We start from the raw sequence: 26,824 nt of genomic DNA, 5'->3' as shown, positions 1-26,824 counted from the left end.
CTGAGTCATGTTCCCCTCATTCTTTCAACCATGTCTTAGCAACAGGTATCTAACAAGTCCCGGGGGTAAAAATGTACAGGGCTCAGCCCCACCTGTGCTGCTTTTCCATAAGCTTTCTCATGCACGCTTTTGTTCTCCTCAGACACTCACGGCTATTGTTCTACTCCTGTACATCCAGTTTATGGCTGCTTATGAAGGTGTCACAAGATATCTTTCAAGTTGTGAAGTGACACATCTAATGTGTCCCATGATAACAGCTTTTATCCATTTCTTTCACAATCAATAGCATAATGTCAAGGAAAGTGTTTTCTTTGTCTCAGGCTGTTACATAATGTGGTTTCTATGTGATCTTAGTGACAATCTTTGATCTAAAGGGCGTTAAGTAACAATAAACTTACCACATTTATTTCACACTTCGTCTTCCACGAGAGATTACTTGAAAAAGGAAAAGATGATATTTTAGTACAACTACAATTTTCCAGCAACTTATGACTTGTTTAATTTCTTACCAAAAGTTTTTTTTTTTTTTTTTTTTTTAATATCAAAGGTGGCACTACAACTGTGAGCTTTTCATTTAACTTTGGGTAAATGCTGATTGACATTTACATCAACAGATATATCTACAATAACATTAAATGGGCTTTAAAAGTGCTTGTGTGTGGTTATTTTAAAAATGCTAGCTCTTATCCTTAGTTAGCATTTAGCTAGTCTGTTATCCTATCTTAGTCTAAATGCTAAGCTAGGCAAGCATGTTAGCTGTAGCTTCATAACTTACAAAATACAGGAGACATGGCAGCCTAACTTAGTTTTTATGCAAAGCCAGGCAAACACAGGAATAGCTGTAGCCTCATGTTCACTGCACTGCCATAAGAGTGAAAAAATTTATACAAGGTGAACATTTAACAGAATGTCAATTGTGGTTAAAGAGGATACTCACCCATACCGGCATTACTTCCTGGGCAGGGAACTGAGAAGATAGTAAAACACAACAAATATATTTAGACTTGTGTATTATCCTGCACAAAGTCAGAGGTGATCATTTCAGAACACACAGATGACCCACCTGAATATGTCCTGGGTTGGCAGAAGGGGACTTTGATCCCATACTGCCCCACTGGTGCCGCCACAACCGTGTAGACGTCCCCACATGTTTCCTCCTGGATATCACAATACATGCTGCCTGCAGCTGCAATACAAGTGTAATTGGCTGCTGTCCCATACAGCTCTACTGTATGGTTATGGCCCTGAGGGCCTGATGAATGCCAGTACACCCTGAGCGAGTTGTTGGTCCGGCGATACAGCTTGACTCCTGTTGGACAGCAGGCACCTAAAACAATGTAAATGAGTGCAAGTTAATTTGTGTATTTTTTCCTTCCTGAGTAACTTTTACAAACCTATGAGTGTATATTGTCCTCACTGGATGAGAATCCATGATATTTGCACTCTGACTTGTGTCCTGTGCTGCTGATGGCTTCCAAGTGGATGCTGTAGTTGGTACCACAGGTGATACATCCCATTAGGCAGTGGGCATCAAGAGTGTGGCATTTGGCATGTCCACGAGGGGACGTCAAAGCGGCAACATAGGAACGAGCTCCACTGCCAGGTGACCATGTTACATTGGTCATGGCTTGGGTGACTTGGGTTACATTCACAAATGCTGGACAGCAAGGACCTTTTGGGGGAAGACATAAATAAAGAATGCTGTTACGTGCTAAAAATCGCATGTTTGAAAGTGTCATAAGTTTTCTCCATATAAAATAACTTATGATGACTCTTAACTACTAAAGTTCTACTCTGAACAGAGAAAGCCAAAGCATGTATAATAATTCATTTTAATGACACAAAACTCCACCGCAAAATTATACATAAATAATGTATTTATAATAGCTTTGATTGTAAAACTAGATAATGTTGATCTGATATAAAAAAAGATTTAGGTAAATAGCTACATACTGTTTGGTTTTTTTTTTTATGGCTGTATATATTTGTGTTACCTGTTTCTAAGGATTTGCTGAATCCAGGAAGACTTTTCCCCACTGCTGTGGTGGCCACTGCTGCAACCTCATAGGTCGAGCCGCAGGGTAGCTGTGTGAGTTCACAGGAGTTATTTTTTGTATTGCATGTGTGTTTGTTGTAGCGTCCAGTGGCAGTAATGGTGTAGTTAGTATTGGGGGAGTTAGGTGTAGTGATGAAGACGTTGTATTTGGAGCTGCTGGTCTGTGTCAGGTTCAGGATCTCTGGGGCACAGGGAGCTACAGCAGAGCAGGTAAGATCAAAAATAGTTTATCACCTCAAAATACACATAGACTTAGATTGAGAACTGTGTTTTTTTGTCTTCTTTTTTTTACTTGGACTTGTAGTTTGAACTCATTGTTTAAGATCTTCATCTATTATTATAGATTACCTATATATATTATTATATAGTTACCTGTCTCATGTTCGTGAGGTCTGCATGTGTGGTTGCATCCTCGCAACTCGCTGCATGGTGTCACCGTGATAGAATAAGCTGTATTGCATTTCAGATCTGAGAGGGCACACACTGGTGATGTGTCGTTACAGTGAATGGCATCATTAGTCTGGGTCGCTGTGGTCTCGTACAGCTCTGCTCCTTTGACTGGGGACCACATGATCTCTAGGGTCTCCGTGGAAACCAGCTGTACTGTGACATCCTTTGGGCAACAAGGAACTGTGGATGGGATGTGAGATATGGAGAAAAAGTATTAAGTTAGTTAATTAAACTGATAGGTGATTTAATTTTTTTTTTCTTACAGTGTTTGTGTTTAACATTTCACTGATAAAAAGCTCTAACCACAGACTCAGTTCTATTTGCCCTTAAAAGGTTTACCAGTGCTTCTGAAAGAAATGACACACCTAAACCAGATGCAATACCATTTACACCTGTTCTTTCACCATCTTTGCATGCCAAAATATTTCCACAACAATGATACTGGGAGACTTCAGGGGAGCTCAGACATCTGGCGTAAACCTGCATTGAACGGTTTTACATGAAGAACTTACTGGTGGTGTAGTTACGGACATGTGCGTAAAGGCTGGTGCCAGCCTGGTTGTAGGGGAATACACTTGTCAGGTAGGTATAGCCACACATGCAGAAAAATGTGCAGGTGCTTTCAGTGGTGTTACACGATGTCTCCATTCCGTCATCCCTCTTAATGAAAGCTACATAGTACTCCACTAGTGGCACTTCCTCCCACAACACAGTGCAGTTGCTTGCGTTGGGTTCCTCCACCCAGATGTTCTCAGGTGGACATGGATCTGGGAAAAGAAGAGAAGACAATTATAACAGCTTGCAAAATGAAAAATGTGATCGTTTATATTATATGCTTACTTGCTTTCTCGCTAAAAGTCTCAGCAGGCAAGCAAAGATGCATATTAAATAAAACTGCATTACATTGAATCTTAAGTTCAACTCTACTGGGTTATCATTCCTTAACACTTAATTTGTTTGACTGGAAAGGACAAATTTCAGGGTTTTGTTATAAGAAAAGAAAAAAAACTCATGGTTTTAATATTACATGAAAATATTAATTCCAACTCGTTTCTCATGAAATCAGTTTGGATCTGTGTTAACCTGCTTATAAGCTCCACCGGCAGTCCAGGCTTTTGCTATTCCCTAGTCTCTGACTCTGGAAAACTCTCCTTGGTAGCTCATTTACAAACTTCAGTAGAATAAAGATCAAGGCTACACACTTTTCCAAATTTAACGCCACAGTTATGATGCTACTACAGAGACCTTATTAACTTCCTGCCCAGATGAAAGACAGCAGATAACCTGGGAGTTGCTCCTGGTCAGTTCTTTCTCTTTTCTGAGCTGTGCCTGCCACAGTAGTCATTCCTGAAAAAAAAAGTTTATTCCATGTAGTTGCTTCAGCTATGTGCCACAGAAATGATTTGTTTCTGGAATGCCTGACATAGGCAGAGAGGGTTTGTGGGCTACTGGCGGCAAAGCTCCAGCGTTCCTCTCTTGTCACATAAGTTGCTAACGGGAAACATTCCTAGTTTGGCTTTGGATGCTTTTCAGATAGATGGCTAGCATAATATTAATGACTTTGGTGGCAAACCTTGCTGTTTTGGGCAAATTTGCAAGCATTTTAGGATGGAAAGTCATCCTGATGCCTCAGTGGGGCCCCTAATTCTCATGGATTGATCATTACATTCTGAAAACAGCTTTCAGTTTTGCTATAAAAACAAAATTTAAACATGAAAACAAATAGACTTATTTGCTAGCTTGAGTAGTGTCTTTTCTCTTTTTTTATGCAACACAGCAGGTCCCCCCCAAAATAAGTCCAATTCTCTCATTGTTTTAGTTAAGCTTGAAAGTTTACAGAATCTGATTTCATGCTAATGCAGCCATAAACAGAACTACTCCACCTAGCATGCACTAGCTTCTTCTATAGCTTCCTACAGCCCCATACAGCAAGTAGGAAGGCCTGGCCAGTGGTGGTTTCTCCAGTCTACATGGTACAAACAGGCTGTCGGACTTCACCTTTCTAAAGCTGAAGGTGGTGCTTTGCAGGCACAAAGCAGAAAGAAAGAGTTCCACTGCTGAGGATTTGGACATGATTTATAACCAAGGGGCATTTTCAACATGAATACTTAACAAATGACTGTAAGAAACTTGCAGAGTGCTTTATGTGTGTGTGATAAACCCACATGTGATGTAATCGGCTGGGTTTGAGGGGCTGCTGGGTCCAGCATCATTGTAGGCTATGACAGACACAGAGTGGTTCTGGCCACACTCTGCAGGTATGATGTAACAATAACTATTTTCTGTGGAACAGTTTTGTCCATTAGATGTCGAAGCCATGTATTTCTTAGCACCCTGCACCGACACCCAGTAGATGGCAATCCCCAGAGAGCGACCCTGAGTCACCTGTACATGGGTCACATCTGGGCTAACAGGACCTGTTTAAAAAAAAAAAGAAAAGAACAAAAAGTTAGCTGTAAACTATTCATCCAATCTTGTGGTGCGTGTTTATGTTGACACATTTGTAAGCTACTTGTTGCCACTTACGTGTGATCTGACAGACAGTGAGGTCGTCACCAGTTCGACCCTCAGAGTCCCAGGCTGTGCCCTTGATACAGTACGTAGTTCCTGCTTCGAGAGTGTCAAAAGTTACCACCGTATCAGTGGTGTTCAGCTTGAGGCGAGTGCTGGAGCCCTCTCGGATGATGCACAGAGTGTAGAGGACGGCGTGCTTCACTGGGGCCCAATTCACAAGTATGGTGTCGTTGCTAGGAGAGGATGTGTTCAACTTGGGTGCCATTACAACTAGAGACAGGATCAGGCAAGGACAAGTCACTGATGAATGTAAAATACCAACAAACAACAACACAAACAAAGAAAAAGCATTCATTCACACAACACATTTTTGTTGTATGAGGTATGAAACAATTTTTCTGTGATCATATTCCATTCATTTCTTCCAGGAAGGGTGACAACCCAGTTCTCATGGTTTCTCTTTCATGTAATGTAGATGGTACAGTAGAAGGCTGGATACAGTTTCCACCCTCTTGCTATGGCCTCAACAAGTAGAAAACAGTAACAAAGGGCAGTGAAATGATGAGCTGCTTTTGCCGGCAGTGTGAGATAACAGGCTATTGTCTGAGAGGAAAACAGTAAGGTTGTGTTTCACTCTTCATACATCTATTATCATCTTGAATAAACTTATGATGCTCACAGTCTGGACAAGTGAAAGTGGACCGAAAAGACAATTAGATTGGTAATATACTGGTCTTCCTGATGGTTAAACACATAAAACCTTTCCAACTGAGCTGCTCAACTCATGGAGTCCAGGAAGTCTCGCTGTACCTGTCCTGGCCTCAGTGTGGTATGATGGTTGACTTCTGCCCCCTGAGTTGACGGACATGACACTCAGTAAGTAGTCTGTGTAAGGCTGGAGCTGCTCCACTGTGCCAGGAGATTTGGTCACATTGGTCTCATAGAAGAAATCTCCTGTCTTTGACTCTGCCCTGAGGATGTAGCTGGTTGCCCCGGAAACCTCAGCAAACTCAACAGTGATGCTGTCGCTGTTTTTGGAGTAGGCCTGCTCAATGCTGGGCACATCGGGCGCTGAAGAGCAAAGGACAAAAGAAGACAGGTGTTTTGAATAAATGGAGCTAAAACATAACTTTAAAGTTAAATACTTTGTCGACATGAAATATTCTAATTCAGCTTGGAAGATTTTTTGACTACAAATTCACATGGATAAAATTTTTCTTATTGTCGAAATGAATGTTTGTTTTCTTTTTATCTTGTTTTGCCTGAAGACTGTCTAAAACCATTGACATTAGGACATGAGACTGGGCTATGTCTCAGTGGAGTATAAATAATGATATCTTTATTCATTTTTCTTTAGTCCCATCACTGTAAAATCTTAATGGTGTCCGAATGCTGCTCTATAGGGTTCTTGTCTAGATGCAGAAAACAGTGCTGGAGCATAGAGTCCTGTTACTGATTTGCTCTGAAGAGCATGATTACAATCTGTGATGCTTCACTGCATTAAAGAGATAAATATTGTACTTTTGCTTAAACTGTAGCTATTTGAATACTGTTTTTTTTTTTAATAAGATTTTATTTGTATAAAATGAGATCACCGGAACCTTTTGTCTAATAGTTTTATTTCATTGGCTCCAGCTGGTGACTTTGCATCGGAATAACCAGGTATGTGGGATGGATGGAGGTAGATTTAATGAATGAAGAATTAAAATGAATAATGTTTTTCCCTTAAAATAATAATAACTTGTTTTTGCAATCTAACTACATACACATTTAGGTAATAATTAGCATAGCCAAATGAGTTTTGTGTGACAGATTTGCACATCTAACAAGCCCAAAACAAAAACACATTGAGGTGTTAATCATAAATCTGATATTTTTAAATATTCTGTTTTTATTTGGTTCTCATCGACTGTTCCAACTGTCTTTTAAACAATATGAATGTATAATTGTTGACATTTATTTCAGTTTAATATGTTTTTTAGGCCCCTTATATTTAAGATATAAGAGGGGTCCCTTATATCTCTTGGCTGGCCTGGGAACGCCTTGGGAGCCCCCCTGCAGAGTTGTCAAATGTGGCTGGGGAGAGGGAAGTCTGGGCTTCCCTGCTCAGGCTGCTGCCCCCGCGACCCGACCCCGGATAATCAGCAGAAGATGGATGGATGTATTTAAGGACTTTTTAGATATGTAACATCACTCTCAATAAAGCAGTTTTACAGAAAACAAAGTCTGAATCAACAAACTTCCCTTATCTAGTTATTAATCTCATTATAATTCTCCATAATCTTATTATAATGAAATTAACAAGGGTCATTCTGCTTCCATTGTTACCACTTATCAATTTTTGCTTCCACTGACCTGTTGTCTCCTCTGTCTCTGCACTGCTGAGGACGTTGAGAGCATTGTCCATGGCCTCCAACTGCATGGTGTACACTGTGTTTGGTGAAAGAGAGTTAACTGAGCCCATCACTGTATTGCCACTGAACTGAGCGAAGACCGGTTGCTCGGGGGAATTCTTGGGGGTCGCTGTGATCTTGTAGGAGCTAGCACCAGTGTGGCCGCTCCACTGCACAGTCATACTCTTTGATGTCACTGTAAACACTGACAGCGTGATGTCTGAGGGAGATAAAAGAGAAAAATTGTTGGAATGATCCAAAATCACTGATAGGTGCTGCTAGAAAATACTTTGTGTTCAAATTTCAAGTGAAAATGAATAACGTCTGCTAAAGAATTGTGCATACTGGGTTTTTTTTGTTGTTGTTGTTGTTTTTTTTTTTTGTTTTTTTGTTATAGCAAGCTACTTTTCCAAGTATCCTTCATGAAGAGGATTCTGCACGTGAGTGAACCTTTTAGAAAATCTTAATAAAAAATATTATTTACCATTTGTGGCTGTGGATATCTGAAAATGACAAAAACATGGAAAGTTAATGAGTGAAATGAGGAAACATCCTAAAGGAATGACAGGAAATACAGTATTTTCCAAACAAGCTCTTGGTAGTCCACGTTATATCCTGGGGCAAATTATGCCATGTATCATATTCTCAGAGCATGAGAGGCAGCAGGCTGCACATTACCTTCACTCAACACAGATTTCAGGCTTGCTCGGTTCAGGTATTTCTTTCAGGTTGGAATGAATTTGTCTATTGAGCTATGGTTGGGCCTGCCACACGCACTTGTTGAAAGCAATGACACTCAAAAGAGCCTGTGTTCATATTTTTTCAAAAGTCCATTTTCTACACACAAGTTCTTATCTGGGTGCAGAAAATATACACTGCAGTTCATAGAAAAGTAGCATCTACTGTAAGGTGATGGTGGAAAAAAAGTTCCTCTCTGTTGTCAAAATACTTGTGATTCAGTCAATAAAATTATCTTAAGAAAATTGCCATAACTTACCCCCATAAGCATGGATAGAAGCAACACTTTCAGCATCTTCATCCTCAGTGCTGTCATGCCTTTGGTGTTTCTCTGCCTGGAGGAGAGATGTATGATGTTCTTAAACTTACTTCAGCCTTAAATTGAAATTTTCTCCCTTCTCTTTCCTCCCTCTCTCCCTCTCAGATTAGACCACAGGTGCTTTATTGTTTCAGCAAATACCAAAGAGCCCAAAGGCTGTAACTCCACCCCCCAGGGGTATTTTGGTGGCCTATCAGAGCTAGAGATAGAGGTTCACCTTTGTTAGATGAGCACATTGATAACAACACTTGTATTACAAACTGTTCCTGTTTTGTTTTGCAGCCATTTATTTGAATACGTGTGTGGCAACTGTATCCTGCATGGTAATGTCGAGTCTTTTGTACCCAACAGAGAAACTGGGGCCTTCTGAGAAATATGTAGATCTTACACAATAGACCAATATGATGGCCTCTTTCTGATGTTGATGCTAGTGAAAAGTTATTGGTTGATTAAAAAAAAAAAAGAGAGAGATGTTATTGATGTGGTTTCCTCCCTTCTGACATGTAACACCAGAGGAAGCACAAATCTATTGTTACTGTTCATGTACATAATGCATTTTAGCAATTTGTGTTATTGTTTTCTGCATTTGGATACCGTTTCTTCTGAGAATTAAGATTTGGTAAAAAAAAAAAAAAAATATTTTTTTCATATATCCATATATATCCATCCGCTTCATCTTTAAGTATTACCTTAACAATTCAATATAGATCAATAAGCACAGGCTGAAAATGTTAAGTAACTCCATATGACTGTAATTTTGCCATACTCTTCATTGTTGGAATAATAGCCTTTCACATTGTCTGAAGGGCTGTGTGTGTGTGTGTGTGTGTGTGTGTGTGTGTGTGTGTGTGTGTGTGTGTGTGTGTGTGTGTGTGTGTGTGACAGCCATGTACAGTTGTATTATGAAGTGGGTGGAGAAGATCTCCAAGGACCAGTTATTCACAAACTTTTTCTGCTCAGTGTGCAACAGGAGAAAGATCAAGTTCAGCCAAACACCTCATTGTCTGCAGATTACTTCCCAGCAGTGGTCCATCAAGAAGTGAGTAGTGACATGTAAGACTCAATTTAGTCTACTTAAAAAAATCCATCAGTATATTTTCTCACTGTCACATAATTTCTGCTCTTTGGTTTCAGGGAGGAAGAGTTATGAAATGACTAAACCAATACTGGCACACAGACTAGTGAGAGACAGGCACATAGACATATACACATATAATTTTATTTTGTCTATGTTCAGGCTAAAGGTAATGCAGCTGCTGACTAACTGCACTAGTGTAGCAAAGGTAACCTTAGCTCGGCTGCTGGATGACGTAGCTACATGTGTAGGGACGTTTGTAACTGTAAAAGCAGCATCACAAGGGATGTGGGTATACTCAATGCTGACTGAAAAAGAAGAATACTCCGTATACCCACGTATACCCTGGACTACACCACTGCTTCCCAGCGCAGACATCAAATGAATCACAAGTTTGCATTGTGTACAAAGTTTAATGCTGAGATTGGTAACTTTATTGTGTCTGGACATGTAAATCTATTAATGAATATTACGAAAACGTACTGAGTTTGATGTCATTTTGAGCAAGGACCAGTATGTCTCTAGTTTGGTCTCCCAGATGAGCAACTTAAAAAGACCAGTTTTAAAAGACTTCTGTGTATTTAACACACCATCCAAGAAGAAATTCTATTCTATTCTATTCTAAAGTCATTTAGCAGACGCTTTTATCCAAAGCAACTTACATATGAGTGAGAACAACACAAGCATGAAATCAAACAGTAGAGGACATCGTAGGAAGGTGCTGGTGGACTCTCCAGTTGGATACAGATCCTTGCATGAAACGGATGCATGAAATAGTCCACTGAAAAGGATCGATTGCAAAATTCCCACTAAAACTGGTTGGCATAACATTATTTTTCTTGTGTTACAACTGGAATTCTTGACATACAGGTCAAGTTACGGGCCAGTAGCTTGGAAACAGCATTAAGTACCAGCACAAGATTAATCTGATAGTCACCAAAATACAAAGATAAAAAGTAGATGATACAGAAGTGCGCATGAATGCAGGGCATTGCTGTTGTCTTTAACAAGCTAAATATCCTCCCTTTTTTTTTTTTTTTTTTAATCTTTTCCCTATTTAAGTGATACATCTTAATTTTCTCATTTAAGATTTGATGTACTCTTAACGTCCCTCCTTTTTTCTCTTCTTGTGTGTGTGTATTGTTTTGTATTGATGTGTGATAATACTGTGCTGTATAAAGGAAAGAACAAGATGTTACACCATGAAAGCATTCACCCTTCATATTAAATTTAGCTCTAATGCCTGTTTAATAAAAATATTGTTTAAAAAAATTAAATAAACAATTCAGACCAAAATTTTTTCCAAAGAGTGCGATTTCTCAGCTCACCTGTTAAAATCATTTTAAGTAAGGTTATTATAATTGTTTTATTTTTATGTGGTAAAGCTGGAAATTGTAGAGTAAATACACACCATTCAGACCATTAACACAAGGACATGTTTTGTTTTTTTTAAATCTAAATTATGGGTCAGAATTAAAATACTATCTTCAGTTTTATCATGTTTGAATGTGTTTGAAGTAATTGGTAATTATAAAGGAAGCTTGAGGAACAACATGCAATTAACAGATTAATTTGCAACAGGTAACTAGGTTCATTGCTCTGCAAAAAAACGCAACTAAAATTGTGAAGTCATTTTGAAATTATGGTTTATTCAGAGCATTCAGAGAGAAACTGCAAGCACTGTTAATCTTTGATCATCTGAATATCAGTGTTGGATAGCCATGATGAACTTCAGGCCCTCAAGCAGCATTACATTAAAAACAGACATTCATTCATTCGTTCGTTCGTTATCCTAGGCTCACGGGTGAAGCTGGAGCCGAACCCAGCAATCTTCAGGTGAAACACGGGGTACACCTTGGACAGCTCGCCAGTCCATCGTAGGGCCACACAACCAAACTTGCTCACACTCACTCCTATGAGTAACTAATTAACCTAACATGCATGTCTTTGGATGGTGGGAGGAAGCCAGAGTACCCAAAGAGAACCCACACATACACGGGGAGAACATGCAAACTCCACACAGAAAGGCCACTGACCAAACCAGCCAAGGATCAAACCAGCAACCTGCTTGCTGTGAGGCCAGAAGAGTTTAGGTGTTGGACTGGTTGGATCAGACCAAGTTAAAAGCATGACATGTATCCCTAAGCTGATTCTATGATGAAGGTTACATCAGGACTATTGCACACAAAAATCCATTCCTGAAGGAATGTCAAAACTTTCCTCTCTCATAGATGTAATTATTTTCAGCATTTGGCATGTTCTCTGTATTCTATTTTGGTCATTATATGGTTTAATTTACTTCATGTATCAAAGAGCTCATGTAACTAGTGTTGAATATGAGTTGTGATGAAAAGCATTTATGAAGAAAACTGCACGTCTGAAGTCATCAAACCATCAAACCTGCAGATGAAGCAGTTAAAGAGTTTGTAAAGATGAAGAGGTTGAGCATTGTTCTCTGTTTAAGACAGAGATACAAACCAAGTTATGAGACTCCACAATGAGCAAGAGTAACAGGAGTGAACTGGTGCAACATCAGCAGAGATGATACAAAGAATCTTCTGATGTTTGTTTTGAAGCTGTCAGCCAGTTAATAAATTATTTTGCACGAAATATCAAATTGAGGTTGTGTTTATCTGACTAAAAAAAAAAAACTTCTATGGAAAACCTGAACAACTATTTGCTTAGGGTGCTTAATTTCCCACAAAGTAAATTTTTCCACTAATGCACCATATTCAAATAAAAAAGAAGCTTTAATGCAAGAACAGTTTTCTTCCACCCCTGTCCTGTCATGGCAGCCAAATAGTTATTTTTAGAAAACATATTAATGCTGGATCTGGCAGGAGAAAGACAGTATGGAGTGAAGAGAAGAAAGAAGGACACAAAGAACTAAATGATTGAAAACAAAGGCAGCAGCATGTTTGACAATTAAATTTTGAACAGAAAAACCAGGCAACCACCTGCTGCACCTGGAGAGATACAGAAAACTTGCATCTGTAAGAAAACAAAGCAGAGTATCATCAGGAGCACCTACAGGAAGGCAAACTGAGGAAAACATGAACAACAACTATAACATGGGACTTAGACAGTTCAAAGCAGGGATAGTTGTGGCACCCACTGGAAGGAAGCGGAGGACAGAAGGACTAGGTCACCCGAGACAACCACCCAATGTAAATAAGCACCACTGTAACCAGAATGCCCCAACCCCCCAACTGACTCCCAACAAACCAGCCAGCCCCCTTGAACGACATTTCTTCACTAAAACCATGTGCAGGTTTTCTCAATGGCTTCATTTCATATATAATTTATTCAATCTGATTGTGTTTCACATGTTAAAGTTAAAAAGACTTTATTGTCACTGTAAACTAACAATGAAAAAATTTCATTGGTGTCATTGCAGCATCAAGAACTAGTCTGAAATCTTAATGCTTTTTATACTGGAAACTTAAAATGACAACTTCCACATAAAATCTATTTACTTCAACTTAACATGGGACATCTGGAAAATGCTGATCTTATCTGAATTTTTAAATGTATTAAAACTATAAAGGAGCCATGTAGCTAAGCTGTTATCTTCCAGTAGTTCTGGGAGCTCTGGTTTGACTGTTGTTCTGCAATCATACTAAAATATTTGCAACATGAGTGAATTACAGACTTTCTACATAAAGAGATAGTGTCTCTGGTGAAAAGATTTAACAATTGAAATTAGGAGATTCATGTATGAACTGAGGTTCTGTACCACAGGTTTGTGAAAACCCATAATCACAGCCTCATCGGCTGTTAGCTGTATTATGAAAGAAGAATAAAAGGGTCAATTAAAGTAACAAAAACATTACCGAAATCTAAAGATTCCTGCTCTGTTTTCTTCTCTATGCTGAAATTTCTTTTACATATTCCAAACACTTTCTACATTTAAACAATAAAAGAAGTCCCTTTTGGTAGAATCATTCTTTTAACACCATATTTATGTGATTATGGACAACCATGCCTGTCCAGGTGTCCAAGCAATCTTTGTTGAATAAGTTTATCATTACGTACTTGACACGTCAAACTGAAACCAGGCTGTTTTGCAGACTAATATTTTAGGCTTTTTCTCATGTAAGACTTAGGGTAGGACAAAAAGATGTTATCATTAGATCCTGAAATGAATCAAGCAGGTGTGTCCAGTCCCTCTTTTTGAGCCGCTGTCTCAGGTGGATGTCTGACCTAGTTGGACCATTTAAAGCCACATTAATAATGTATATTCTGTGGTGGTGATGGTTGCAGGAAAACTGTCTGTGTAACTTTTGTTATGAAGTAAAGGATTTGTGTAGATTCTCCTTTCTTTATTTTGATAAAGAGTGGGCAGTTTGATACTCCTTTCTACTTGCACTCTCCTTCAGCCCTCCTCCACTGATTCATCCGTGGCTAACTAGATTGAAAAATGCATGCAAACACACACTCTCAGTGACTAAAATATAAATATGAACATCACCCAATTAAACTAAAACAGTTTGTCCATTTACACACATTAATTAGTCTATTTTACACTTGACTTAATGAAACTACATGTTTCATTGCATTATCTAGTACTGTCATGTGTTGTCGTCTCAAAAAAGAGAAAATAATCCTCTTCAAAACAACATATATGCATAATTAAGGACCATTAAGGCCTCTGTTCATTGCACTTAAGTGTGTTTAAGATGTGTGAAAGAATTGTGTTGAGATGAACCTATCTTGAATAATCATTTTACAGTGATGTGAGTCCCACAGCTGGCTGTAGTTTATTTAGTTTACACAGTAGTAGCTACGACCATGCTTTGTGGTCTTGCCCACCTGTCCAGAGATTCTGGTTTCAGGTATGTAAAGATCTGTCAAATTGCTTCAAATGTAACATCCCTACAAACCCCAAACTGGGCCTACTGGGTCACTTGGGTGAAATTAACATAGGATTTAATTCTGCAAACTTAATCCTCACCAGTTTATGTATTGCAAAGAAAACTATCCTTCTAAATTGGAAAAGCAAACAAAGTCTGTGTATCCAGCAGTTCAGAAATCTCTTATTAGATCACATCAGTATAGAGATGATGTCTGCATCCTCAAGGGATCAATCAGCTGAATTTCTTTCCCTCTGGTCCCCTGTGATCAGCTTCATCACTTAGTATGGGGGGAGAATGTGACCTTATTGCACTCTGGGTTGGTGGTCGGTTGGGGGTCTCTGGAGGCTGTGGGTCTGTGGTGGGCTCCTGGGGGGGGGGGATATGTATATATGTATGGTGAAACTTCCCTCAATTTTAATTGCAACTAATACACACCACAATCGCTCATAAGCGGGGGGAGGCAGGGGTGATAGGGTCCTCTCGTGCCCCTATTCTCAGGGCTTTACTGAGGGGGGTACGGGTGGGGGAAGAGTGCCATCCATTAGACCTAAGTCTAGGCTGGCCTGGCTGAAGGAGGGTTGTCACTGGCCTTGGGGGGGTGCTGGGTCAGCTGCATCTGTGGAGTGGTAGGGGGGACGCTGGGAGTGGTGGGCGGTAGTTATGGGGGCCCTGATTGGGGCTATCCTGTCCTCTGCCCCCTCTGGGGCATCTCACATGGACATGATGGAGGGGTGAGGTGAGGATGTGTGGGAGTGGGTGTATGGAGTTACAGATGGATGGTGGGATGGCTGGGGGGGGAGATTAGGGTTGGGGATATAGGTGGGTAGGTGGGGTGATGGGATAGGGATGTGTGTGGATGGGTAGATGTGTGTGTGTGTGTGTGTGTGTGTGTGGGGGGGTGTATATGCTGAGTTGGATGTGTGAGTGAGGGTGAAGTTTGGAGGGGGGTGCTGTGGGTGGTGGAGGGGTGTTTGGTAGGGCATGTGTGGTTGGGCGGAAGTAGAGGAATTGGGGCGGGGTGTGAGCGTGTGTGGTGGCGGGGTGGGTTGAGGTTTGTGTGACTTGGTATGGGTGAGTGAGTAGAGGTGGGGTGGGGTTGTGTATGTGATGGGGGATGTGTGTGGATTGCGGAGGGGTGTGTGGATGGGGGTTGAGAGGGGAGTGCATGTTGGGAGAGGGAGGGTGTGCATGTATATGTGTGTGTGGTTCCTCTATGTATGCATGTGTATATGTGTGTGTGAATGTAAATATGTATATGTATGTATGCATATGTATTTATATATATATATATATATATATATATATATATATATATATATATATATATATATATATATATATATATATATATATATATATATATATATATATATATATATATATATATATATGTGTGTGTGTGTGTGTATGCATGTGTATGTATGTATGTGCATACGTGTGTGTATATGTATATATATATATATATATATATATATTTATTTATATATATATATATATATATATATATATATATATATATATATATATATATATATATATATATATATATATATAAATATATGTGTGTGTGTGTGTGCAAGTGTATATACATATATATGTAAGTGGGTATGTATGTGCATATACGTGTATGCATTGATCTCTTTCTTTTGTTTTCTATGTTCTCTTTTCTATTCTCTTTCTGCCCCTTTTCTATCCTTTCCGGTCAGGTCCAGCAGCATAAACTCTGTAATACAAACTATTATCCAAAATAAATAGGAAAATAAAATATGAACCAAGAAATACAAGGGGATCATTACATCTATAAAAGTTCCCCTTGGCAAAATAAATTTGCTCAGCAGAACACAGCATCCAGAACATCAGTCTGCTTGCTTAAATGCTGGACAAGACAAAAAAAAAAAAAAAAAAAAAAGTTTACACAGTAGTAACTTGCCAAAAGTTTGTTTTTTTTGCTGCTAGAAGTTTTAGAGGAACATATTTTTTGAGTCTTTCTTCTTCTTTACATGTTCAGTAAAATGTGAGGTTAATTTCTTCATTAACCATATTAATATAATATATGAAGTCTGAAACATGCTTGTCATACATTAAACACTTTAGGCACATAAAGTTGTGCATGCTTTTTAAAAGCTCACAAGTTTTATGGTCTGTTTTTATCATTCCTGTGCCCGCTAAACATGATGCACACATTAAATTGGATTGTTTGATGAGTACTGCTTACTTCATATTTAGTTTTTATGCTGATGTCCTCTAATTTAATGAATATTAGGTACTCCAACAGAGCAGATAGTTCAGGAATGTTGTTCAGACTCCTTTCCTGTGCTAGTACAGGTTGAACAGAGAAACTCGACACCACACAATAAATAACTGAACGTAGCCCAGGATCAGCAGGCTTAAAAGTAAATGGGCACGAAGCAGTTCGGTAGAAACTCAGTAAGGAGACATTGTTTCCGTAGCACCCACAGGCCAGCAGGGATGGGCATTAAAAGGCGTCAAATGAGCACATTAGCTAAAAGGGTAGAAGCTGATACTTCACCAAACTAAAGACAGAGAGGGTTTTTCCTGAAACACAATATTACTATTTTGACCCAAATTTATCTGGATTTAATTTTATCTTCTTCTGCCCGTGGCTGCTTGTATATGTTGGATAATCTGTGGTCTGGAAGCAGGTAGCATGGACAATAAAAGGTTTAGCAGCACAGATATGTGCTGTGAAAATATTGATGGATCCAACACATGAAGTGTAAAAATACTGTCATAGTTGTTGTACCCCTTTTTGACTTTTTATACATAGAAAAAAAAACACATGACTGAGCATAAGCCTTAACAATACTGGTCTTCTGTCTGTTTGCTCATACAGGAGGAGAATTACGTTAAGAGATCCTGGATGGTCACTTTTAATTAAAATGTAATATCTTATAAACATTAACACATATTCAATATAAATAAAATAAAAACAAAATCAAGTTTTTAAATCTATAAAGTTTAAATATCTTAGTTTTGCAATCTCTTCAAAATAATTCCAACTTCTTATACGTTGTGTACAAAAAAAAGTGTAAATCTAAACAAATTCAACACAAAAGTATGTTTGCAAAAAAAAAAAAAAAGAAATCAACAAAAAGAAAACGTTAGAAAATGCAGGCTGGACCTCAGGAGACAGTCGGACTGGCAGGTGGGTGACGTGTTATAAAGGCTGGTGTTTACTGCGCCCTAGTGGCTGCATGTTGTTAAGCTTCCTTTGCAGCTGAGCCTTGGCCAAGTCTTCAGACAGTCTCTGGGCCATGCAGTCTGTGGTCTTCTTCATGGTTAGGGCAACCTCAATTGCTTGGTCCAAAGTCCTGTTCATGTCCTCTTCCTGGAAAACAGTCAGAAACGTTTTTTCAAACGGCAGAAATATCCCAGCATGATGACATCAAAAAGAGACTTTTAACCTCTTTTCCTCTGTGTCTGGCTGTCTTTCTGGCAGTCCTGGAGGATGCGGAGACTGGAGACGGTGTCCGCTGGAAATACACATTGCTGGGTAGGAGCGCTGTGTCTGACTGGGAGGAGCGTTTTCTGTGGTGGGACATGGATTGCAGGTGTGGTTCCTTTACTTTATAGCTGGGTGTCAGAACAGATGGTGAAAAACACTTCATTATTTTATTCATATTTTTTCATTTACTTTATGGAAAACTGCTGATCACAGGTGGTGCTTTCTATTGTACAAGTGAGATATGTTTACCTGGCTGGCAGGCTGCTGGATGAGCCATAGCTGACCTGGAGGAGGGGCTTCTGGAGAGACAGATCTGAGAGAAGAGACCACCTCTGCTTGGAATGAAATCTTTTGCCAGCTGCTGAGAACAGAAACATAAGAAAAAACTACAATATAATGATGCACAGAGATATGGATATGGAAATGCATGATCAAATAACTGTGCACCTCTTCAATATGATTATGAAAATATATCAAACTAAAATTGTTGCATGATTCATAAAACCCCTGATTAAAAGGTTGCTGACCTTGTGGTCTGTGCTTGACATGACTTTCAGAGGCCAAAACAATCTGTTTGTTCAAAGCACAGTTTCTAACCAACGTCCCTGCAGGCTTTCTGTTTGTGTTGTCAGCTGGAGTTTATCTTAAAGCTCACCTAATGAACAAACAGTTTGTCTGCCTCTCCTGCTTTCTACAGATGAGTCATGCAACGTCTTCTCCGAGCAGTTTGCATCATCACTTTCTGTACCTGCAAATGACCAAAGCAAAGTTTGCGGCGAAAGACATATTTTCGCTCCCACATATTCCTGAAGAGAAATGAAAGACGGATAAGGCTGAGATTTTACAGTAACAGCATGACGCTACAAGACAGTGGAGAACCTTTGCTCTTGCTGGGGTCCATGTCTGAAGAGATCCAGTCCTCTGGCCCGAACTGACTTGAACTGAGTTTACCTGGACCTCTGCCACCCCACTTCTTCACACTGGAGGTGATAATACTCAGTTATGAGAACATAACAGAATGGATGTTTGTTTCATCCAACAAGTGAATCAGGTCCATACTTGCAAATATCTGGTGTTTGGTGGCTTCTGGTTTTAGACCTCCGACCTTGATGTTCTTGTCTGTATTTTGAGGTGAGATAGTCCATCCTCTGAGCTAAGTGAGGCAGCTGGACTAAGCCATCCTCCAGCTCCTTCTTCAGTCTTGACACCTCTGACTGCAACGCCAGGATGGCTTCACTGGATGCACACACACAAACAGATGTTGTAATGGTCACTGTGTAAATTGGAAGTGTAACAGCAGAGTGCCGTGAAATCATCCTGTTAACAGAGTGACTGTCATCCACTACCCCAGACTGACCTATTACAGGAACAAGAGTGCAATGGGCTGCGTCTGCCTACAGTATCCATGGAGGTGCTGAGTACAGAGTCTGCTACATGGTGTTGGAGCTGAGCGGGCAGGTTTTGAACACTTCCTGGGTTTGGTCATATGAAAAATATCATGTCAGGACTGATCAGACATGATGGCATAAAAAGCAAATAGGATTTCACTCACCCTGCAGCATGGCTGAAGGTTCCTTAGTTGTGCTCTTCAGCCACAGCTCAACTGCAGCTGCTGCTTCACAGTGCTGGGTTTGAATGGGTGGGTGGGAGCTGGTCTTCTGGTAGTTGCACGGGACAGCTGAGAGAATGGCTGTCTGCAGGTTGGAGCAGGAACCCCCACTGCTTGAACTACTTATACCCTCATTGTGAGATCGAACACTGTAGAAAAGAATGCCAGACCAATGTGAGGCAGTAGATGGTGATCAGCCATTAAAACGCTCATGTTTCTACCTTCTTGTGATAAGATTTGGTTGAAATGTTTCTGGGGTTGACTGGTTCAAATAAGAGCTCCCAAATCCGCTGTCTGTCTCTGGACTGACAATCCTCAGCTCCTTAAAAAAATATCACATTAATATCAAATAATGTCAGTTTGAATTTTTTTGTCAATTTTTTGTTTTTTGCTAAAAAAAAAAAAAAAAAAAAAGTGCAGGTGCTTTGTTATGTTGCTACATGATATAAAATTAAGATTGCAGGTTCTGCAAGGAGTGACTAATTGTCATATAATGAATTTGTCTGCAACTGACTTGTGACAAGCAGGAGGTGTCAAGAGGAGGCTCCGATCCACTGTGGCTGTCTGAGTTTCTAGGACCATCAGATGAACAGGAGATCTCTACTGCCAGACTCACACAATCAGCCAGATCACACACACTCCTGCAGCAACGACAACAATTTAAATGTTTATATAATCATGCAGTAAGTAGATAAATAGAAATTACGTGAAAGTCAAGCGCTTTCTTCAAAATGAAAGATCCAAACATGATAATGTCAACTCTTGGCATAAGTTTCCTTATTCGGATGCACATGAAAGATTAGATGTACTGTACGTGTCAAACATTACTTCAGTCAGTCAGCTGTATATATATTTACACGCAATGACACATATCCACACTAACCTGCTGCCTGTGTGCTGCGTCTGTGCTAAGTGAGTAGTTCCGCTCAGGTTTGCAAGGATGTCACTGTGATCAGTCAACTCTGATAAAACGGAGTTCTTCTCTTCGTTATAGCCCCCCTCGTCTTCAGCTGTCTGGATGTCCAGTCCCTCCAGTGAGCCAAGTAAGTCCCTGAACCAGGACAGAGAAGACAGCCTGCACAAACACCAATCCAAACACTCTGTCCCTTGTGCACTGGGGAACCTAACACCAACAATGTACCTGAAACAGTATCTGACAGCAGGAAGGCTCAGAACGTGCCTTTTATATGAGCACAAATGTGCATGCAGGTGCCACTCAAAGCATGACTAGATAGAGACAGTATGGTGGTTTAATACATGTATGTGACATAAATGAGACAGAAACCTGTTTGCTTTCCCTGTACAGACTGTTTACCTAAAATATAGACGTTCATAAGTCAGTTGAATCATTTATATACCAGAAACTTAAAAGACAGAAACATACAAAAGGTACGGTTATACGGCATTGTTTCAAAAATAAGCTTTTAACATGCACAAACCAAATCCAAAAAAGTTGGGAAGCTGTTTAATGTATAAATAAAAATCAAATCCAATGATTTACAAATGGGATAAACCCATATTGTTTTCCCAGGAGAATATGAACAACGTATCAGATGTTAAAACTGAAACATTTCACCATGTCATGGTAAACATTAGCTCTTTGAATTTAATGGAATCAACATATATTTAAAAAGCTGGAACAAGGGCAAAAAAAGGCTGGAAAACAATTGGTAAAAACTATAAACAACTGGATGATCATTAGACAACTAACCAGGTTAACTGGCAACAAGTAACTTGACTAGGTGAAAAAGGAGGATTTCAGAGGGATAGAGCATTGCCAATTTAAAGATGCAAAGATGTTCAATGATCTATGACAAATTACATCTACAAAGTGAGGATCAATTTCAGAAAGATGTTCATCAACATAAAATTGACAACATTTTGAAATTCCCAACATGTACAAAATATATAATCAAAAGATTCTGGTATTCAGGAGGAACCACTGGGCACACAGCAAACAAGCTCAATGGTCAAAAATGGATCCTTGTGATCTTTTGGTGGCACTTCACTAAGAACAGTCATGATTCTGGATTTCAAGACAAGTCATCATCCTATTTTATCATCCTGCATTTTGGAGATACATTGGAGTCATTGCATTCAAAATATGCTCTTATTGTGAATGAAATGGTAAAATGTTTCAGTTTCAACATCTGTTATGTTGTTCTACTGGGAATAAAACACATTTATATTTGGAAACAATTGCAAAATGTTTGTATTTACATTTAACATGGTGTCCCAACTTTTTAGCAATTGACATTATAATATGGAAAATATGGAAATGAAATCCTAAATTAAAATATTAAATATTGCATTATGACATAATATTGGTACCTTGAAAGACAGATGTTGCTTCCACAATTTGCTTTTGCAGGATCAGCAGTCATCAGCTCACTGCTTTGGTTTAATCCACCATTTTCATGGACCTGAGTGGCCTCAGCCATAGCCTCCTCCGTGGCCTCCTGGTGTATCTCCTCTTCATGGGGGTTTATTTTACAACTCACTGTACAAAAATCTGGACTTGCCCCCTGAAACAAATCCCAGTAAAGTATTTTGTAGTTAGTTTAACATTCAGTAACACTCTACTTCTTTTCCAGTGTAGCACAAAATGGTTGAAATATTTTTTTCAATGAAAGAAAAACTTACATTGGTCACAGAAATTACACAAATCTGACCAAAGTAATAATAAATAAAAATTCTATGAAACGAAAACAATAAAAGTCAGACATTGCTTTTCAACGATGTTTCAACAGAATTAAATATATTAAAAAATAAACTCATGAAACAGGCCTGCATACGATAAATTATTTAACAGGTAATTAACACTAAGTGTGTACGGTAGCCTTGTAGTGGACTGGTAATCTGCCCACTATGAGACACTCAAAAGGATAAAGCAGGTATAACTTAATGATTATGTGTCCAGTGTTATATTATTAGCATATCATGTCATATTAGGGAGTGATATGTTTACAAATCACGATGTATGGTGGATATCACAGTCACAATTAATTCTGATACATCTGATCATGTGATGTAGTACATCAGAAAAAATCTCCAAGTCTACATCTACTTGTAGTTTGTTACAACATGCAATTCTCAGCGCTGTCAGTGAAGTGTCAGAAAACATTAATCAAGTTGAAAGCAGAATCATGCTAATTTGTTACCCCGTGCAAGGATGACGAGGGCGAAGGTGTGTACATGCAGAGCGGACCAGGTTCTGCATGCTGTGACACTGCAGTGGGCGTGGGAGTGGAGGACGAGTAGGGTGGAGAAATCTGCTCATATATGTTTTTGTCAATCACCTCCTTTATGTCCTCAAGATGCATCCCTATCCTGAAAATGTCTCCCTCTACTAGTCTGCACAAATAACAACACACACAGATGCATTGATCTTTGAAAGGATTGTACAAACATGAAGTGGACACGTTCTCACAACTCCATTAGTAGGATCTATTAAACCTGTTCGGATCAAAAACACCAGTATTCCTGGATAGACCCATGTAGTTCTGCATCTCCAGGGTTCTGTGCTCCTCCTTCTTACTGATGTATTTCCTCTCTAGCTGGTCTTGTGCCTCCATCATGCTCCTCAACATCTGAAAACAGACAAGTTTTATGTTCATGCACTTGCAGAAAAGGTGCTATCAAAATGTCAAAAACAGTGAAAGACATAAATATTTGTGTGAATACAAAGAATTCATACCATTTGCTGTTCTACTGTGCTTACAGCCATGCTGCTGACACTAAACTTGAATTCCTCCACCTAAAAAAAGAAAGAATTCTTCCGTGGTTTGATATATCTTTGCCTTTAATGCTAAACAAGCAGTAGGAGGAACACTTTCAAGTTTAACCTTCTGCATGAACTGGCTGATGACGTCTCTGAGCTCAGCAGTCATTCTCTCACCATCACTTGGACAATCTTCATGCTGGTTTGAGGAAGCTGTCATCACCTCTTCAACTGTTCTGTGGTGATTTGCTTCTTCTTTATTTTCACTTGTGTTTTCTGCAAAAATACCAACAAAGATGCACCTCCATTGTGCAAAAACCTATTATGAAAAGTGCATATTTGATGATCTCCTTAATCTTTCTGGGATTTCTAATGAGTACTCTGCAAAAACTGAAATTAAAGATAATTTCTTTAGTTCAAATAAAACTTGTTTAGTTTTTTGGATTATTAGATATAAGTGATTCAGAAATTCATGTTCATTTTTTATGTCTGATACAACTACATTTTTTTGGAAGACAAGGGTGGTCTAACACTTTCTTCCATGGCTGTATATTGCAACGACTGGTTACAAAAATATGAAATAATAATATTCTTTAATGAAACATGTGGTTTTGCAGGGTTTAAAAATGATCATTGCTCCTCCAAATAATGCAATTATAATAATATATTTCGTAATATGATTTTTTTTAAATTAAATTAAAAAAACATTTTACATCATTTTTTTTGCGACCAGAGCAATATTTGAACCTTCCTGTCTCTTTGAAAACCAGTTAAAATTTAATGTAGTGAGGTAATGAAGCAGGCTGAAAATTAACTTGTGGTGATATCAAGTGTCAGACACAAAGACATACCTAATGGGAAAAGTGGAGGAGTCAAGTGTCGGAGATGACTCCTTTTATCACACTCAACATCTTCACCATCATCATTCTCTGAATAAAGCACCTGTTCTGATGACAGCTGAGTCTGCAAAAAGAAGTCCATGAAACTGTATGTACTCTGAAAAGGTTTCTTAACTTTTCAAGAATTCCCTCAAATTGTTAAATATGCAGAAAAACAAACAGCGTATAACTTACAGTGGTTCCTAATCTCATTTGATCAATTAAGTTTTCTGCCTCTGCATACTTGGTTAGTAGTTTATCATATTCAGCCTAAAAAACAGCAACAAATTATTACTCCTACAGTACCTATAAGCGCAACATTGTATTGAAAAGAAGATATCCAAGCAAAGAAAACCTAATTAATCTGGTATGGATGCCATGTGAAGCGTTAATATGAAATTTTACCTGGAGGTGATGCACCAGTGCTGGTGAAGTCTGTGGGTCATTGCCTTTGAAGACGTATGGCTTATCTAATGGTTGAACTGAATCCTCCAGGACTCTACTGATCACCTCCAACATCCCTGGTGAAGACTTAGCTCTGTGCATGGTATTAGGGCACTGAGGAATGGCTCTGATGGGTCCACTTGGAGCTTTGGGAATCTTTACCTTTGGGGCCACTTTGGAGAAGTCAGGAAGGGGGTAATGAACTTGGCCTTGGCCATACTTCATCTCACTAAAGGATCTGGTACGCATCAGAGGGACTCTTTGAATCCGATCATCCTCCTCCCCTGCACTTTCTTGCTCCACTCCAACTGCGCTGATCTCCTGACTGCTCTGGTTTGAACTTACAGAGCTGGATTCATTGTTGCCAGCACCACATAAAATAAAATGATCCGTTTTCTTTTCGGTCTTCATCTCAAAGCTGTCATTTTTTGATGCAGAGCTACTCCATTCATTAGAATTTTTTGTGTGATCACCATGAACTACTGCACTGTTGTGTGCTGCAGCCGAGCTTATAACAGTGTCGTCTACACTTTCCAGCAGTGACACCTCCGGCAGAGTCTCTGCTTCAATCAGCCTACTTGACTGCAGCAACTCCTCCTGGGAGAAGTGTCGCAGCAACAAATGGTTAATGTTTGCAGAATTGAGGTGTGGTGGAGCTAACTCAGTAGAATTATAAGCTTTTAACGCTTTGTTTTGTTTGGCACTGACATCCTCTTGCAACAATTCATGAAAATCAGGAAGATCAGGACTTCCATGAACAGTGTGCCCGCCATCAGAGTTTTCCTTAGAGCTACCTGTCTGGTTGAAGTACGGACTTCCAAGTTCACCATCATATGGTAGATCCTCCTGATCCTCATCACTTGTGTTTTGTCCTGAATCCTCACACCCTTGCATTTTAGGTGGCTCATTTTGCATAGTGTTTGGTCTTTGGACAGACACATGGAATATGTTATTTTTAGATTTGCTTTCAACTGCTTTCACACTCTTACTGCTGACACTGCTGCTCTCTGAGGAGGTGTCTTCCAACTCTGACAGCTCTGCACTTCCTGCAATTTAACAAACACAAATAGCATTAAAGCCAATTAGACAGTGCTACAGATGACTGATTGCTACAACCTTTTTTAGATCACCCACAATAAACAATGGTGGCATCAGTTTTACGTGCAGACAGTTTGCTATTATAATTATCACTTAAGGTTACCAATTCTCTTATCCAAGCCTTCTGCTTTGCCAGACAGTACTGCATTGATTGCACAATAGATTACAATAGTTTTATATGAAGCACTCAACAGTATTATTCAAAGTTTGAATGTAAAGTCACCTATCCAAGAAAACACATTGCTAATATACCAAAATTTAACAGACAAAGAAAAACAAACTAAGAAACAATAAAAAAAAAAAAATAAAAAAAATAAAAAAAACACAACAATAACTTACCACTAAGATGGATACTGGTCTCTGAGGCAGCAGACTCTGCTTGGGACAAATGTAAAGCTAAAGAACTCTCCAGATCACTGAGGTGGAGACTTTCATCATCACTGAGGTCAACAATGATGCTCTGCTGAATGCACTTTTCCCAGAGCACCGTTGGCTTGTCCTCCTCCTGAAGATCCTCATCCGATTCCTCCGTATCACCCTCCATGAGCACTTAGTCTGTAACAGAAGACATAGCCACCTTCTCTTCACCTGTGTTGTGGGAGGGGGTTAAGAAAAGAGGGTGGGATGCCAGTTCATTACTTAGCAACGCAACCTGTGAACTGACAACATAGGATCAAAATGTGTTAAGCTGTCAATTATTCAGGAATCAACACAATATGTGCATGGCATAATAGGTGCTTGAGGTTTGGGTGTTAATTATGTAAAAATGACGGCAGCTTTGAGGAAGACAGAAACAAGATTATATTTCCAAAATTTAAAATAATTAAACATGACTAATTTATCTTTTACCACGTGCCATTTAGTGTTAAAACAAGTTATTGATATAAAACAGATATGTTCAATTTCTTTTTTGCTAAAATCCACAATGTAACATCAATCAGACGTCATTTTCAAGATATTAAACGTGCAGAATTGAAGTAAATGAAATAAATTGCCTATCTATGTTGTAAGCCAAGAAACGAATAAAAGCTGCCACACTGGACACCAAACATGTGCAGTCTCAAAGTAGCCACATTACTAAACTTTTTGCTCCGTTTTTCTACATGTTGGTGTGATGGTAACTCACTGTGTTTATGAACTGGTCCTGCTGCGGTGCGACGTGAGTTTTACGTCGATTCTATCCACTGACTGACTTCTTCTCTTAACA

At 39.2% G+C, this 26,824-nt stretch overlaps 2 protein-coding genes across 2 annotated transcripts; both read right to left on the bottom strand.

Moving 5' to 3' along the window:
* Positions 1–403: 403 nt before the first annotated feature.
* fndc7a (fibronectin type III domain containing 7a) lies at positions 404–8,467 on the bottom strand (the record flags this gene model as incomplete). The annotated part of the gene is made up of 13 exons (XM_079243821.1): positions 404–435; positions 938–967; positions 1,064–1,327; positions 1,418–1,672; positions 1,995–2,252; positions 2,429–2,686; positions 3,019–3,273; positions 4,672–4,923; positions 5,033–5,290; positions 5,831–6,091; positions 7,376–7,633; positions 7,898–7,916; positions 8,411–8,467. 13 exons carry the CDS (start codon positions 8,465–8,467, stop codon positions 404–406), a joined length of 2,457 nt encoding a protein of 818 aa, XP_079099947.1.
* A 9,112-nt stretch (positions 8,468–17,579) lies between these two features.
* aknad1 (AKNA domain containing 1) lies at positions 17,580–26,161 on the bottom strand (the record flags this gene model as incomplete). The annotated part of the gene is made up of 19 exons (XM_079243819.1): positions 17,580–17,750; positions 17,827–17,995; positions 18,117–18,228; positions 18,523–18,615; positions 18,732–18,847; positions 18,927–19,103; positions 19,225–19,339; positions 19,420–19,625; positions 19,698–19,792; positions 19,991–20,117; positions 20,360–20,551; positions 22,672–22,830; positions 22,933–23,066; positions 23,174–23,233; positions 23,322–23,473; positions 24,049–24,160; positions 24,271–24,345; positions 24,481–25,565; positions 25,957–26,161. 19 exons carry the CDS (start codon positions 26,159–26,161, stop codon positions 17,580–17,582), a joined length of 3,555 nt encoding a protein of 1,184 aa, XP_079099945.1.
* Between the last annotated feature and the right edge of the window lie 663 nt (positions 26,162–26,824).

The sequence above is a fragment of the Telmatherina bonti genome, assembly GCF_933228915.1.
Source record: "Telmatherina bonti genome assembly, chromosome: 7".
In the NCBI taxonomy this organism is placed as follows: domain Eukaryota; kingdom Metazoa; phylum Chordata; class Actinopteri; order Atheriniformes; family Telmatherinidae; genus Telmatherina; species Telmatherina bonti.
Note: the sequence above shows the minus strand (reverse complement) of the source record. Positions and strands in the feature narration are given on the sequence as shown.